The 15,399-nt window shown below is 34.1% G+C and overlaps 1 protein-coding gene across 3 annotated transcripts in view; it reads right to left on the bottom strand.

The window, feature by feature from the left end:
* LOC106457335 (ras-related protein Rab6) overlaps positions 1 to 15,134 on the bottom strand; it is a 29,912-nt gene extending 14,778 nt beyond the window's left edge. For 2 of the 3 annotated variants that reach the window (XR_002610129.1, XM_013916735.2), the window contains exons 1-5: positions 14,915 to 15,134; positions 9,448 to 9,506; positions 8,725 to 8,778; positions 2,983 to 3,088; positions 1,823 to 1,934 (exon numbers count right to left, since the gene is read on the bottom strand). Coding sequence is in view for 2 of the 3 variants with exons in the window: in XM_013916735.2 (XP_013772189.1) it covers positions 1,823 to 1,934; positions 2,983 to 3,088; positions 8,725 to 8,778; positions 9,448 to 9,506; positions 14,915 to 14,984 (401 nt within the window). In the remaining variant the exon portion in view is untranslated. The remainder of the gene's footprint in view (positions 1 to 1,822; positions 1,935 to 2,982; positions 3,089 to 8,724; positions 8,779 to 9,447; positions 9,507 to 14,914) is intronic. The other variant, XM_013916736.2, reaches the window with a different exon arrangement.
* Between the last annotated feature and the right edge of the window lie 265 nt (positions 15,135 to 15,399).

Genomic DNA, 15,399 nt, shown 5'->3' with positions numbered 1-15,399 from the left:
TGACCAGAACCCCAAACTCTTCAACAATACTGCTTGCAGATCTTTTCCATGGCTTATTATCAAAGAGTGATCATAATATTGGCAATGGTGTATTAATAAGGCTAAAAAATATTCTGCCAGGCTTCTCCAACAGTGACTTAACTATAGTAGGAGTACTGAATAATTGCTGCATGAAAGTAAAGCTCTTCACAGTACATCATCTTAGAATAGTGAACCAACAACTTGCAACTGAAGACATCTCAAATACAATAAAATATGTGTAGCATATAGGTCATCTGATGAGGTTCTTGTTGTCATAGACTTCAAGATAAAGTTGTAACCAATGTATTACAGAAAAAAAAGATGAGCCATGTGGAAAAATAGGCATTAGCTGGCACGGCATCATAGATTTATACTGAGAAATGGAAGAATCTCCAGCCACAGACGGTGTACTTTGATCATCTACCTGCCAAAGATAACAAAGAGTGCTGCTATGCATCAAGAAAGATCTTCCTAACCTTAAGCAGATTATTCTCCAAAGTAAAAACACAATATGCTATCAAAATCATTCAGTCACTCATTACCCCATTCTAGCTAACACTCATTGCATAGAGATCTTGAGATTTATTCACAAGTAAACCCAAGATAAAAGTTTAGTGCATAATTCTCATTTTGTGAGAAGAATGGGAATCCTTAAGTCTTGGCTTAAGGACAGCAATAATTGAGTTGCCAATGCAAGTAGTTGCTTATCTCCAGTCATGTGGCAACCTTCCTAATTTTATTGTGAAGCTAAGGTTCCTGGTAGAGATATGGTGCCTCATACTTTCCCCATGGGTTGGGCTAGGGAGCCAAAGAAAGGAGAAATGTGTGAATAAAAGTATATAGCATCATTTTGCAAAGATACCAAAGAGATGTTCAATCTTGGAGAAGCTGCCAAATTAGAGAAGGGACCAGAATGGATGTTTGAAGAGCTATGCAAAAGATATCTAAAAAGGTTTCATCTCTACAGTAAAGGCAAAATTAGGACTGAAATCACAAAACTAATCAATCAGGCAAGGAAAACTACAACAACAACCAGAGAAAGATGATGATGGAGGCAAGGTATGCTCATTTTTTAGCAAAGCTTGTTGCCCAAAAGTCTATATCAAGCCCAAAGAAGGTCTCAAAGCATTTAAAGAAGTTTTTGCAAATGACAATATAGAGGGATTTTGTTTCAATAGTCAAACCAAAAACAGGGTAAACAACCTCAAACAAGTAAGTAAAAGCATACAAAACGAAAAAGCATAATTAACAAATATCATGTACATATTTCAGAGGTTTTGAGAAAGGCAAAACACCAACAAGCAGTTGCTTGGTTGAGAAAATTTTTTTGGTTGAAAACATTGATTACACAAGCCTGCAAATTTAAACTTTATAAAAATTGTTTTGGTATTAATAACCAATTTACCATAATTCAGCTACATTTTGGCACCATGCGACTCTTCACTCATACAACTTTCAACCATTCCAACTGTAGCAAAATGCTCAATAGGTCATGCCCTATCCATCAACCTAACTTACGTATGCTTTTCCAGATTTGTCAGGGACCTTACCCACTTAACAAACTATTATAATTTTCTATGATTAAATTAGAAATCATTTGTTAAAAAAGTCTAAAATACATTTTCTAAGAAAAGAAGATTAAATGTAAGGTACATTTACTTTTACTTGTTTTACTACATCCGGATTATGCTACTTGTAAGATTATTACTGAAGTTATTTTACAGCAAAAAAGGAAAAATAAAACATTTATATTGTTCAGGAAACAGCAACTGAATGACCAACAAATTCTCAAAATTCTTACCTTTTGTCAGCCAAATCTGTCTTATTTCCAACTAACATGATAATCACATCATTTCCTCTCTCCGTTCTAACATCATCAATCCACTTAGAGGTTTGGTGAAAGGAGTTAGCATCTATACAATAATTTCAAGTTAGTAAGATTTATGTGTCTGGAATACAGTTCATATGAATAATAATTTCCCAAATAGGGTAAATTGATGGGCTGTTCTTTTTTTTAACAAATTAACTAACATATCAAATTAAATATTTCTTTGAAAACAAATTATGTATCACTATTTTATATAAAACCTAAATGGCAACTTTTGCAACACATGGACTAAAACAGACAGGTTTGGGCATGGCTATCCCTGATTTAGAACTGCTGACCATAGAGAGAACAATCAGTCAGTATCTTCCATATCAACAGACTTGTTTTTACACTATTCATTACCAGTAAGGTAAGTGTATTGCATCATATAGAATATTTTTATGTTTTTACTTTTTACAACACCCAGCATAAAATACTGTGTAAAATGGATAAAAGAAAAAAGTGCAACCAGTCAGTAGCACCTGCCATCTATGATGTGGCTACTCATAACAGAATAACAGGAATGATTATTGGTCATAAAGCCCCAGAGTCATAAATGTGAAGTGTGTTTTTGACATGGTGGTTTCAGCCTTGGACTTTCTAATCTGGGACAATACGACTCCAATTTAGAAATAACCAATTATCTGAAATATCAATTTATTTTCAATAAATACACTCTGATCTTGTCTAGTAAATATCATTAATAAACACTGGAAGCTAGTGCAACATGTAATCTGGTCAGCTTTATTAAATTAAGGTATTTAGTTATCAAGTTCACAAGCACATATATAATTACATAATACTTAGTTTAGTTCTGTGGAAGGTAGAAATTATGCTAGTAAGAAAAGAGTTAGTGTTGTTCACAACAGAAGATGTCCAAGATTAAAATGCCCAGTGTTGAACTATAACTGTTAAGAACTATACTAATATTATACTTAATCACATGTGGACTAGTTTTTAGTAGTAAAAAAACTCAAACAATTTTTAGCACCCTTGGCATTCAACTTTTTAACAGAACTACATACATATGTAATCTAAATATATTCTTTAATATTTAAAAAAATGTTTCAAAACATGCAAAAACTTTCACTTACTTGTGATGTCATATACTACAACAGCAACTGTAGAATCTCTAATGTAGCTAGGTATCAAACTTCGAAACCTTTCTTGACCAGCAGTATCCCACAGCTGAAGTCTCACCTGTTGAATTCAAATATACAATATTCCACCATATAATATTCAAATATACAAGTATTAGTAAAAACATTCATCACTAAATAAAAAAAGCTATGTAGAACTGGTTACTGAACTTGATAAAAGGAACCAAACAAGATAGGGATTGGAAGTGGACGTATCACTTGATTGGCCAATGATCACATAGCAGACACAACCTAGGAACATGTTATGCTGAAGATTTCATTTCCAAAGTAGATGTTCCTCATCACATATCTATGAATTTTACTTCTAATTTGCTCGTAGTCAAACTTAACTATTGGACAACAATCTTCATAGCTTGACCTTAAACATTATAAATTTATTTTCCAAAAAGCAGACAGCAATCCCTAAACAATTTTTATTACAACTGTGTTTTCAAGTATTCAAATGACTGATATATAAAACCTGTTTCCAGTATTCCAATTTAACTGTTTAAGATGCTCAACTTAGTTTGAAACCTCTTGAATACCAATATGTAGTCATGATGACATTCATACATGAATATGTAAGGTAGTATGTAACCCTAACCAATACATGGACCTTGAAAGAACATCATTAATTTTGCTTGAGAAAAGAAGTAATAACATTATACTATTCATAAAATAATAATCATTGAGGTTATCACTGATTTAACTCTCATAAATGCAATATCTTGAGTAAATAGTGTAAAAGATGTAGGAAGAAACAATTCTAATAAATAAATAAGGTAACACATCTAAATAAAAACTATTTTTTGCTATGTTTCAGACAAATGCCTTTATCAGGCAGTATATATATACTGCTTGATAAGAGGCAAAAAAATAAGTTTAATTAGAGATATGTGTTAACCTATTTATAATCAAAGCACCTTATGATTGTTAATTTTGTGAGGTTATCTTAGATTTCCAAAAATACATTCTCTGGACCCACAGCCATGAGTTACACCTGAACAATTGGTGATACTGTACAGCACCAGTTTAGTTAAGATCAAAATAAAGGCCTTTTTGCAGATATTATAGTTCTAAAACTGTGGTACTCAATCTATCTCAAGTATTCATAAAAGTACTCTCTAGTATTTTTGTAATCCTAATTTTTAATTTTTTGTTTGTTGAAACACCAAGAAGTAAGAAAAATATATGTACAATTTTAAGTGGTGTAATTAGTTGCATGATACATGTATGTCAAGATTTATCTTTAGTTATTGGTGAGTCCAGTGCTTAACAGTCGTCATATCACAACTACTCATTCTTTCTTAAGGTTTATCAAAATTTGCTCATTATTGGCAAAGTGAATAAACCTTGTTGGATGTCCTCATCTGGCATTCCAGTTTTCATGGATTATATTTTTAACTTGTTCCTGTCCTTAAAGTGTTAAGTTGATCAGTGAAATTTTACTTCTTAGTTATGCATCCAATCACCACTACATATCAAGTCTGACTTGTTGGGGAGATGAGGGTTTGGTGGATGGAGAACATGAGAAAAACAAATTTTATTCAAGTGTTGCATAATACTGATATTATTTTCATGAATGTTACCCATAAGAAACTTGCACAACTGAAAATTTTCAGGATGTTTTCTACTTATATATCTACACCATGATTACAGTTACAAGTCTAATCTTTCACTAATATTGACTTATAATTAATTCAGTGTTTCCAGCCTAACCTACATAACTGGTTGCAATCAATATTCCATGAAGTCCTTAGCATTTCCAACAATGCAAGAGCTGGGTGACTCTAGGAAGGAGAATGCTCAGCTGGAGGGATGAGATGCATTTTAGTGGAAATTGTCCAGTCCATAACCAGTTGGCATCTGGAATAGTAAATCAAGTTCACAATAGGAGGAGTGTCTATACACCATCTATACAGGCAGAACACCACCACCCTACTCTCAACTGAGTGGAACTGAGCACACTCAGGAGGAAGCCTCCATGGTCCACCACCCCAGTGACTAGGAGCTGGGAAGTGGTAATATCTCCCATATTCCATGAAAAAAAGGGGGGGATGCACTGGAGAGTCTGGAGAAATGCAGCACCAGAGACAGTGTAACCGGTGACTGTGAAACTTTATGTTGATAAGCAGACTGTTCCTGATTCAGTCAGAAGAAGTAGCAACAGGGATGGGCAGCAATTCCTTTCTACTTTACTCATGTTAGTCCATGAGTGTACAGTCGGGGGTGAACATATTTATGATGCAAAACACCATGAGGAAAACCTACAAGGGGTCTTGCAGAACACCCCATCTCTACAGTCAGCATTATTGACCAGAATGGTCATACAGTGCACGTATAAGAACAAGTATATCTGGTCACCACTGAGCAGGACTCATATATGCAAGAAAGGCCCTTGTAAAGAAGTAGAAAAAAAAGCATCTACCCACTCATAGAGAAACTGAGGAGCTCAAGATTGTGACGGGAAGTATAATGTAATTTGTACAGCAGAAAATGGCCAATTGATGAAGATAATGTGAAATAAACATACGGAAGAATGGTCCACAAGCTGCCATGAACCATATCATCTAATGGATGAAGGAACTGAGCAGCCAGGTTCATGGTAAGGTGATAGATAGGGAAGAATAATCCAGTCAAATAAGTTGGCAAATCCAACTCATAAGGGTAATAGGAGAAATATCACTGGAAAAAAAAGTGTGTCAATGAATGAATAAAGGAGGAAAGGTAACCACAGAAGGGAGCAGTACAAGCAACATAACAGCAGAGGACAGAACATAAGAGGTAATCCAACTCGGAAAGATGATAAAGGTGGGAAATGGGAGTGAAGGTGGATACCAAAAGTCCCTTGTCAAAAAGCAAAGTAAGAAAGGAAGGCAGGTGTGGAAAAGTAGGACGAGATAGAGGAAAACCATGATGAGAAAACCAACAGTGGTGGTATGTAAACTGACATGAAGGAAGGGCAAATGTAATGGAAATCAGGGAAGCAACCCAAGGGGAAAGTCCAGACCATCTGGCAAGGGACCAGAGAAAAGCCACACATGAAGATGGAGTGTTGGAATGGAAGGATGTATAAAGCCTGAGAAGGGTGGGTGAGAGTGGCAGAGGAGGTGTCAATAAAAGCAGGCACAAAAGTGGAAACTACGGATGCACTGGGCAACGTGGTGCTGCCAAGAGGACACAACAAAGAGTGGCAAGGATAATGGAGAGGACACGAGGAAGAAGACAGATAAGGAATAGGCATAAAGGGAAGGGAACCCCCAATCCTGACTAAGAGCATTAGCAGCTAGAGCCAAAGGATGTGGAACTAGGGACCAAAATCTAGGAAGCTTGGAATACAGTTGGGTGGAAAATGCATTCAGCTCCAGAGTACCCCAATGGGAACACAACTGGCCAAACATCTAGGGCAAGATAAATGAGTTGCAACCAGATTCAGGGCATCAGGTATACAATATGCCAACAAGCAAATTTGATGCCCCCTTGTTGAGTGAAGAAGGAGACAATCATTTTGTTGTTTGAATGGAACATAACCAAAAGTAAGCAATTCCGAAAACTAATATGCAGAGATAGCTTGTTGATAGACCAACAGCCCAAAAGCTCTTGCATGTCCAAATACACACCCCAACATGAAAGAGAAGCATACATGAAGAAGTGCACCCCAGGATGAGGAGAAGGAAGAGAAACACTCACTGTGGAGTTATCCCTGTCTAACCACCAGACAAAGACCACATGAAAGGAAGGAGGGAGATGGGTAGGGACATCCAAGGGATCCTGAATGAGGTTCCACTGATCTTGTAAAGCCCACTGAAGAAGGAAAACATAAGAATAGAAACCTGGCTGACCTGGATCTCCCTGTTCTATAATGCCCTGGTGAAAAAGGAATCCTGAGGAGTGGGGAGGATATGGGATGAAGGGAAGGGGAGGAGGAGAACTAAAACAAAGAACAAGCCCTTCAGAAAGAACCAGCAGAACCAAAGAGTTTGTGGTGAAGGACTCCCAAATAGTGGGAAAAGCCCAAAAATCTGGCCTCCACCATGTAGTCACCGGGAATGCTGAGGGTGCTGAAGCCATTGACAAGCAAAACGATGGAACAGGCACTATAAAAGGAGAGGAAGGAGGGGGACAAGACACAAGAACATGTGCAGGATGAGGTGGAGACAAATGGGAAGCCAATGAGAAAATGTAAATGTGCAAACTTGCAGACTAAACTCTGGTCTCCAATGAGTGAGGAAGACCCCCAAAAACCATCTTGCCTTAAAAAAAGGAGCCATGCACAAGTCATGTAAGTAGACTGAGGATAAACGCACATGGGACAAAAGGGCATCCTGACCCTTCAGAGGCAATCACAGTAAGGGTATGAAGGAGGGTGGATAACATGAGGCAGATACAGGAAAATTAATGTTGGGAAAACATCAACAAAGTAGTAGGATCAGAACCCCACAGAGGCAGAAGAGAACACAACTGCAGGGAGTCCCAAAAAGGAAAAACAAGACCTGTGGTAAGACACAGCATGGTCTTCCATATGATGTGAGGGCCAAGATATCTGACTCCACAAACCTAATGGCATGAACTCCAGTATCTGGTGAGGAGGGGACAAGATATTGGCACAAAGGTTTCTCACTTAAAAGAAAAAAGGAAGACAAAGACAAAACATAACAAACCTGGTTTAGTAACTTGAGGAAAGGAGGAGGCCCAGCCACTGAAATGAAATGTGACCATGTGGCACAGGGGGATGAAACAGGCTGTCAAATTCCATATCCTGTACTCCTGAACAAAGCATGAGAGGAAAATTCACAGGCAAATTCAGGAGCTCACCTGAAGATATCCAACTCCCAGCAGAATAAGGCCATAACATCTCCCACTAACAACTGTGGACCTGAAGCCATGGAAGTCCAATTTTTGATTTTTTGAAGTAAGGCTAACTGTAGGAGGAACAGCAGTGGTAGTAGTTGTAAATTCAGAATCCATTTCAACAAAGAATGGAAGTAGAAATGTTCAAACAGGGAGCTCCAAAGAATCACATATTATACTAAAAGACACAATGTAAATGTGTACTAACTAAAATTTCAGAACACAAGTGTAGCAGACAAAGAAAAAACCCAAGTTCTCATAAAAAAATACAAGGAAATGATTTAAATTCCTTAAAAGAAAGCATGAATGAAAAAACACACCTGAACACTACGAGTGCCAATCGAGAAGAGATTTTGGGCTAAGCTGCACAGAGGTAGTCAGCTGTGCTAGGAACTGTGTTGTGCTCCAATTGGTGGAAGATTGTTGCATGCTCATTTGCATACTATCACACAGATGCTTCATGTGAAAACACATAAGGGTAGGTGGGAGTGTCAAGGCTGGTGGCGAGTGAAAATTTGAGCAGACAGAGAGTAGGGTAGTACAAGTTGGGAAAAGCTATTCTGTAAGAGGAGGTAAGATATCATATCAGAATTGTTTTAAAATGTGATATGATTTTTTTTGTTTTATTTATTTATTATTATTATCAGGCCAGCTGGCTTATAGACTTAACGGTCAAAACATTTTAAGTCTGAAATACATATATTGTTTTATAACCTTTCTCCAGTGCAATTGATGAAATATTTCCTTTACAATTAGTGATAATTGAATTTGCTATAAAAAAGACTTGTTAATATACATATACTGTTCTAACTATATGCTAACAAAAAAAAACCTAATCCCACCTACCGTTCGATCCTCTAAATACATTGTTTTGGAAAGAAAGTCTATTCCTATTGTAGCCTGAAAAAATAAAAAATAACAGTAAGACATTTACTGAAAACTTATATCAACTTTCAGATATTTAGCAACACCTTTTTTTAGCTTTTCAATATAAATTACTCTAAATAAGTTCCAATATTATACATGTGCTATCACAAACAGTTCCCAAGCTAACTAGTACTATTACTACTACCGACATTTTCTTACTAAATTATTTTCATAGATATAAATTACTGGTACAGCCATCTCAGTTTTTGCCACTCACCTTACAATATACTAAACCAATTTAGTTCACTCTTCTATCTGGCTCATTTCATTATTGCACAAATAACTATATACGGAAAAGTAAAATTTAAAACTGAAATGAATGAAACACATTTCTGTCTGTATGTACATGACTTGGAATGCAATGTTCTCTTTTGAATGTAGTGTCTTATACTGATTTCAAATGAATCACATAATTTATTTAAAGCTTCCATGTATTTACATTGTTTTGGGTTTTTTACAGCACATATTCAACTGACTAAAAACTAAATTAGGCCTCCATATACCACTCAAATAAGTAATGTTCATCAGAACATGTTCTCAAGTAAAAATATTGATAACTTATGAACCTCTCCTTTTAAGTTGAAACTGATGTAATGCATGTCTTCTTAATGAAGATGATAATACATGAATAGCCAAACTCACCTGATAAGTATTGTCAAAACTGTCATACATAAATCTTGTAATCAGTGATGTTTTACCAACTGTAAATAAAACACAACATTAATAAAATTATTTATGTCTATAATAAAACATTGAAAAAAAAATTAATGTATTATTTTTAAATTCTCCAAAGAACAATTTTTAACCCAAAAAAGGTGACTGATTAAAATCTACAATTTGCATTCACATTTTTAGTTTATTTTATTTTCAGTTGAAACATCAGATTAGTTTACTTACTAATGATCAAACATTGAAGGGCATCCTCTTATACAGAATATATTAACTATCTGATATTTTACTAGAAGATCTACCACATGATACCATACATGTTTCAACTACTTAAAACATATACACTAACCCTTACTCCCTTATCAAAAAACTGTGAACATTCTCAATTCTGTAATAATGCTTCTCTATAAAATATTGCTTTCCAAAACATTCTTAATGGAATGTAAAACATACACCTATACTGCTTATTGTAGTTGTATTACACAACAGTACAAACTAATAAGCTGCATCGTGTCAGAAAAACTATATATATATATATATATATATATTTGTTATTACTGGCTTTGAAATTAAGATACTTTAAGCAATCATGCTTAAATTCTGTCACTATTAATGTAAATATAAAAAAATACCTATCATGTCTCACTTTCACAAAGTCTAAGATGGTTGCAGACTTGAGTAATGCAAGCTGAAATCACCCCAATACTCACCAAGTAACAAGAAACAGAGAGCAGACTAGAAAAACTAACATTATATTTCAATGTTGGTACACTATACTTATTATTTAAATACTTATCTAAGTTACCCCTTAAAACAGATTATAATTTACTTCTAACAAGTCAAACCAACAAATTTATAACTTTCCATATCTTCCTCAACTGTTTTTAAACATGAATAGCATTTTAAATCAGTCATTACTCACAATTTAAGAGAAATTTTAAAAAACAACAGTTACAGCTTCTACTAATGTAATTAATTTTTTATTAAGCTTATTCAAAATTTCAGAATAACTTTCAGCAGTGATGGAAATTTTATTCTCTAGAAGTTCCCTAATATTTTCTAATACACCTTTTTTTTTAACAAATATAACTAGCAGCACAGCTAAGCATCCAGAAATGACTGTTTGAGAATGAAAACTTCTCATCAATTCCCTTCCTTCAATCCTTAGTTATCACTAGAACTTTGGTTCTCAACCTCGTGTAAAGTCAAAAATCTCACCCTTCATAAGCAGGAAATGTTCACATGAAAAATCACTAGAAATTAAACCATGAATATACTGGAAAGTTAACTGTTTCTGTATGATGATGGTGTGCATTTACTCATAATTCAAACACAACACTTATTATCACTTTATGCATAAAACCCAAAATAACACTTTTATAACTCATTATTTTGTGATATAATTTCCTCTAACAATTAAGTCGCAAGGTCTTACTTTTAACACTTGATTATGTACCTAAATCTCACAGTTTAACAAATCATCTGAAATCTACAGCAGAAAAATATCACTAACATTATACAATGTCAACAAACTTGACATATAATGATCATAATATTAAAATTAAAATGTGAGATGTTTGGAAAAAAGGAAATATCAAACTTATAACAACTGTGACAGAGGAAATAGCTTATTACTGTAATATAGTAACAAATGATCAATATTATTTGGTGAAATGTATAATGAATATTAAGATAACTAAATTTTACTACACATTGTTTCATAACACCGACTGACAGTAAATTCCAAATTATTTGTTGGATCATAGAGCAAAGAATAGTGACAAATACCTATGTTAAAACATCCACATTCTAATTGCTAAACTAGATAGAACTATAATGAAGTTTGTTTTATCTTTAAAACTCTAAACCTTGAGAAGCTCCTTTTATATTTTTATATTCTATTTAGTGTAAAGATTCTTCTAAAGCTTGCTTTGCCCCAAAATTTTCTTGGACATTAAGCTAAAGATAAGGTTGTTTGAATATATTTCTGCTTTAAATGTATAACGTTAGAATTATAAATTACATGCCATAACTAAATTACAAATATCAAGCACAATCCATACTGACACAATATGCCCATCATTTTCAGGTAGCTTCATTAAATGTACAAAATCTAGTCAACAGTATTGATCACTTTCACTTATAGAAGCTAATAGCACAGATGTTCAAAAAATATATATCAAGGAAAAAATATTACCTTATGTTGGTTGCAATAACATATCCTTTACAAAAACTTGTGTACATTATGTTGCAATAATTATGAATATGCACATCAGTAAGTCGCATGAAATTACAGCCGATATAAAGTTCAACTGAATAGCATGTATCTGAACTATAATTTGCATTTTTCGGAATTTTATAGGCAGCAGAATGCCACCAAAACTTGAATTACTCTTGGGAAGGATACGTAACATCTCTTTCTGATGCAAGATATTCATAAATTCAGATCATTTAGGTGCGTTCATATTGGGAATTTATAAGTTCCAAGATGGAAATATCCCTTATACTCAACAGCATTGAAAAATAAGAGAATATGGATCAACTTGGGACACTAGGACCATCTAGAGAGAAACCTGCAACAAGTTATAACCTAGCCATAGTAAACGAAGACAGGCATCTCATAACAGGCGAGACTCCACAAACACAAAGATCAGTGGCAAAAGCTATTCACATGTTACAGATAGTTACACAATATAAAAAAGAAGAATCTCCATCTGGAAATGGGGCCAATGGAATAAGGATTCACCAAGATAAGGCTTCTAGTCATACCACCCTTTCAACCATCACATAAACTGCTGTGCAAAAGTCTTAGAAACATTCAAAGATTATGATATATGTTTGATATGAGCAACAACAATTTACTCAAAGCTTCCACTGGTGTTTTCTATTATTAAGACAACTTTAACTGTTATTAGTACAGATTAATTTTGGTGAAAAGAAACCAAGCTTGTTATTCAACCATCTTTAAATCACATTAATCAGAATCTTCAAAAAAATTTTTATCACAACAACAGCATGTAAACTATACACAAACAGCCAATACAAAGAGTTTTAAGACCTAATCCATCCCATCTACAAATCAAATCTAATTGATGACTCATTGTTAGGTGTTAGCTTAAAACAAAATGGTTAAAATTTTATAGAAGACTGACACAGAATTGTATTTCTGCATAAAGAAGGAAAAATATTGAGTAAAATGGCTTGCATCACTCAATTTTCAAGATGTAGTATCCAAAGCATAATCAACATGTACAGATAGACATCATCTGTAATTGAAAAATGCAGGACTGGAAGACCCAAAACATTGTCTAATAAGGATGAGAAATACTTGAAGATAACATCCTTAAGGAATAGAAAGAAGGCAAACATTGACTTGACAACAGAACTAGCAAAAAGCTCAGATGTCATCACCCAGTCCAAAGGTCACTTTGGAAATCAAGGATTAAAGGATCTATTGCAGTAAGAAAACCTCTGTTAAAAAAGGGGGAAACAAGACTAAAGGACACAGAAATTGAATTACAGAACAATGGTCAAAGGTGTTTTGACTCTATTTGCATGAAGTCAACAATTTAAGCATACAGGAGGTTCAATTCATGTTTGGGAGTGAATGTCCTTAGGTAGTGTTGGAAAATTGATGGTATATTGAGTGCAGTAAGGTACAAATAAATCTTAACCCACCATACTATTCCCACTGTTGCAAGATATATTTGTCCAAGCTTCATCTTGCAGCAAGATGATGATCCAAGACACTCGTCTAGAACAATTACAGTGTATTTTCAAAAGAAAGAGCAAACTGAAGTCCTTCAACACATGGAACAGCCACCTTAAAGCCCAGATCTCAATATCATAGAAGCTGTATGGGACTATTTGGACAAAGAAAAAAAAACAATCCAAGCAACTTAAATGATTTTTGGAAGGTCTTGGAAAAATGGTGGAACACCATTCCACAGGAGTTTATCACAATAATTATTTTAAAATGTCCCTAATAGAACTTCAATGGTTTTGAAGGAAAAGGGTGGACATACTTGCTATTAGTTTATATTAAGATATAATGTGCACAAATTTGATTATTTGAATAAGGTTTTCTTTTCCATAAAGATGTATTTTATTGTAGAAAATGTTTTTCTCTCCTTATGCATTAGAGTAGAAAAATGTTAAATCCCTAAGTCTTTTGCACAGCAGTGTATCTCAAACAACTGAAGAATGAAATGGTTATTCACGCTATTTCATATGAAGAACATCAATCAAGCTGCTGGATACAGCACTTGTGGATTTCTGTGTGACTACACTGTTGAAATGACCACTGTGAAACAGTTGTTCTTATACACGAGATAGATTTTGAAAAGCCTGTAGGAAGGAGAGATGTGCCTTAAACATAAAATCCTTACAGTGGAGCCTTATGCAATGTAACTATACTGCAGGACTATTGTCAAAATTCATGGTTGTCAGATATAACATGGTTGAATGTGGTGACATGGACTGTAACAGTGTGGTGAGGCTCCATAATCATTTTCATATAACATTCTCAAATTCTGTATATGTGGTGAAATATGCAAAAAATATGGAATAAAATTAATTTTTACTTTGCTTCAAATCAAACTTATTAACAGAGGGAAGTCAACATAAACTACAGGGAACACAAAAATGAATACCAAAAGTATCTGCTGAGACACAGAGGCATAATTATTAATTGCAAATTTGCAGCTATTATTCTATCTGTATGTTCAATTGCTCAATTTTAAGGATGCATTATAAATGTTCTAATTGGATTCCAACTCTACAGATTCTTTGAAATTAGATAACTTGTTGTTCAAGAACTATACATTCCACCTAATGGTATGTGCCCACTGACTAATTTAACTTTTCAGTGCATTTGTAAGTTTTACAGTTACTCTCTTTTTTTAATGATTATTATTTCTAACAGTCCCTTCGATCAACTTCACTTGAATCATTATTTGAAGCTAACTTTAACTTATAGTATAAGATATACAGTAGTCAAATTACTGGCTTTCACGATGTTAGCTATTGATAATCAACTCAAAGACTACAAAAATGCATGGTTGTAATCATTTTCTTCATGTCATACTTTTTAATGATAAATCAAGATTGCTTATAATTGTTAATAACGATAATAGTAACTGGCCCGATATATCACTGCTGCCAGTGACATTGTTTTTTAGATTAAATTTAAACTTATAATTTACAATCTAAAAAAAAATACTTCTAGGCCTACGCATTGATTAACACCTCTACTTGAAAAAGTTAAGACTCAATCGATTTCGCAAGGATAATGCTAAATATTAAGGAGAAATTCTTAAATCACAGAATAATTTAATAAAATACTGGCTTTCAACGTTAAATAAAATACCGTAACGCACAAAACACATTGTCAGGATTTATTGGAGGATGAATGTTAAAAAAAAAAAAAAAAGCACCTTACCACTTTGTTCTCCTAGAAATACGAGCTTGAATTTTCGTAAAGGATTCCCAAAATCTCCAGATGTTGACATGTTTGACGTTATCAAGTAAATGTTTGAAAATTTAGTAATTTAAGGAATGAGCAACGTTGGGGACTTCTATTCCAATAAACAATCGATAACCTCACCCTTTCCTCAGCTGGGAATGATCTGCAATGTTTTCTATTCTCGTCCCTAGGTCACATCTACGTTAACAAGTTACACGTCAACAACATTTTATACGATGTTGTTATAGCAATAAGAAAAATAAGGAAAAACAAAATAAATAATATCACAAATTTTAAGATAATGTTTTTGGCAAAAATTAATAAAATCATACTGACTTTCATAGCTTGAGTGATAGGTACAAAAAATCAACAATTTTTTTAAAACTACTTCAGGCATACTAATGTTCCCTGGTGGGTCAGCGGTAAATTTACGGACTTTCTAACGCTAAAATCCAGGTTCG

This window comes from Limulus polyphemus, unplaced genomic scaffold (assembly GCF_000517525.1).
Source record: "Limulus polyphemus unplaced genomic scaffold, Limulus_polyphemus-2.1.2 Scaffold317, whole genome shotgun sequence".
Lineage (NCBI taxonomy): Eukaryota > Metazoa > Arthropoda > Merostomata > Xiphosura > Limulidae > Limulus > Limulus polyphemus.
This window is presented reverse-complemented; position numbering and strand designations above follow the sequence as displayed.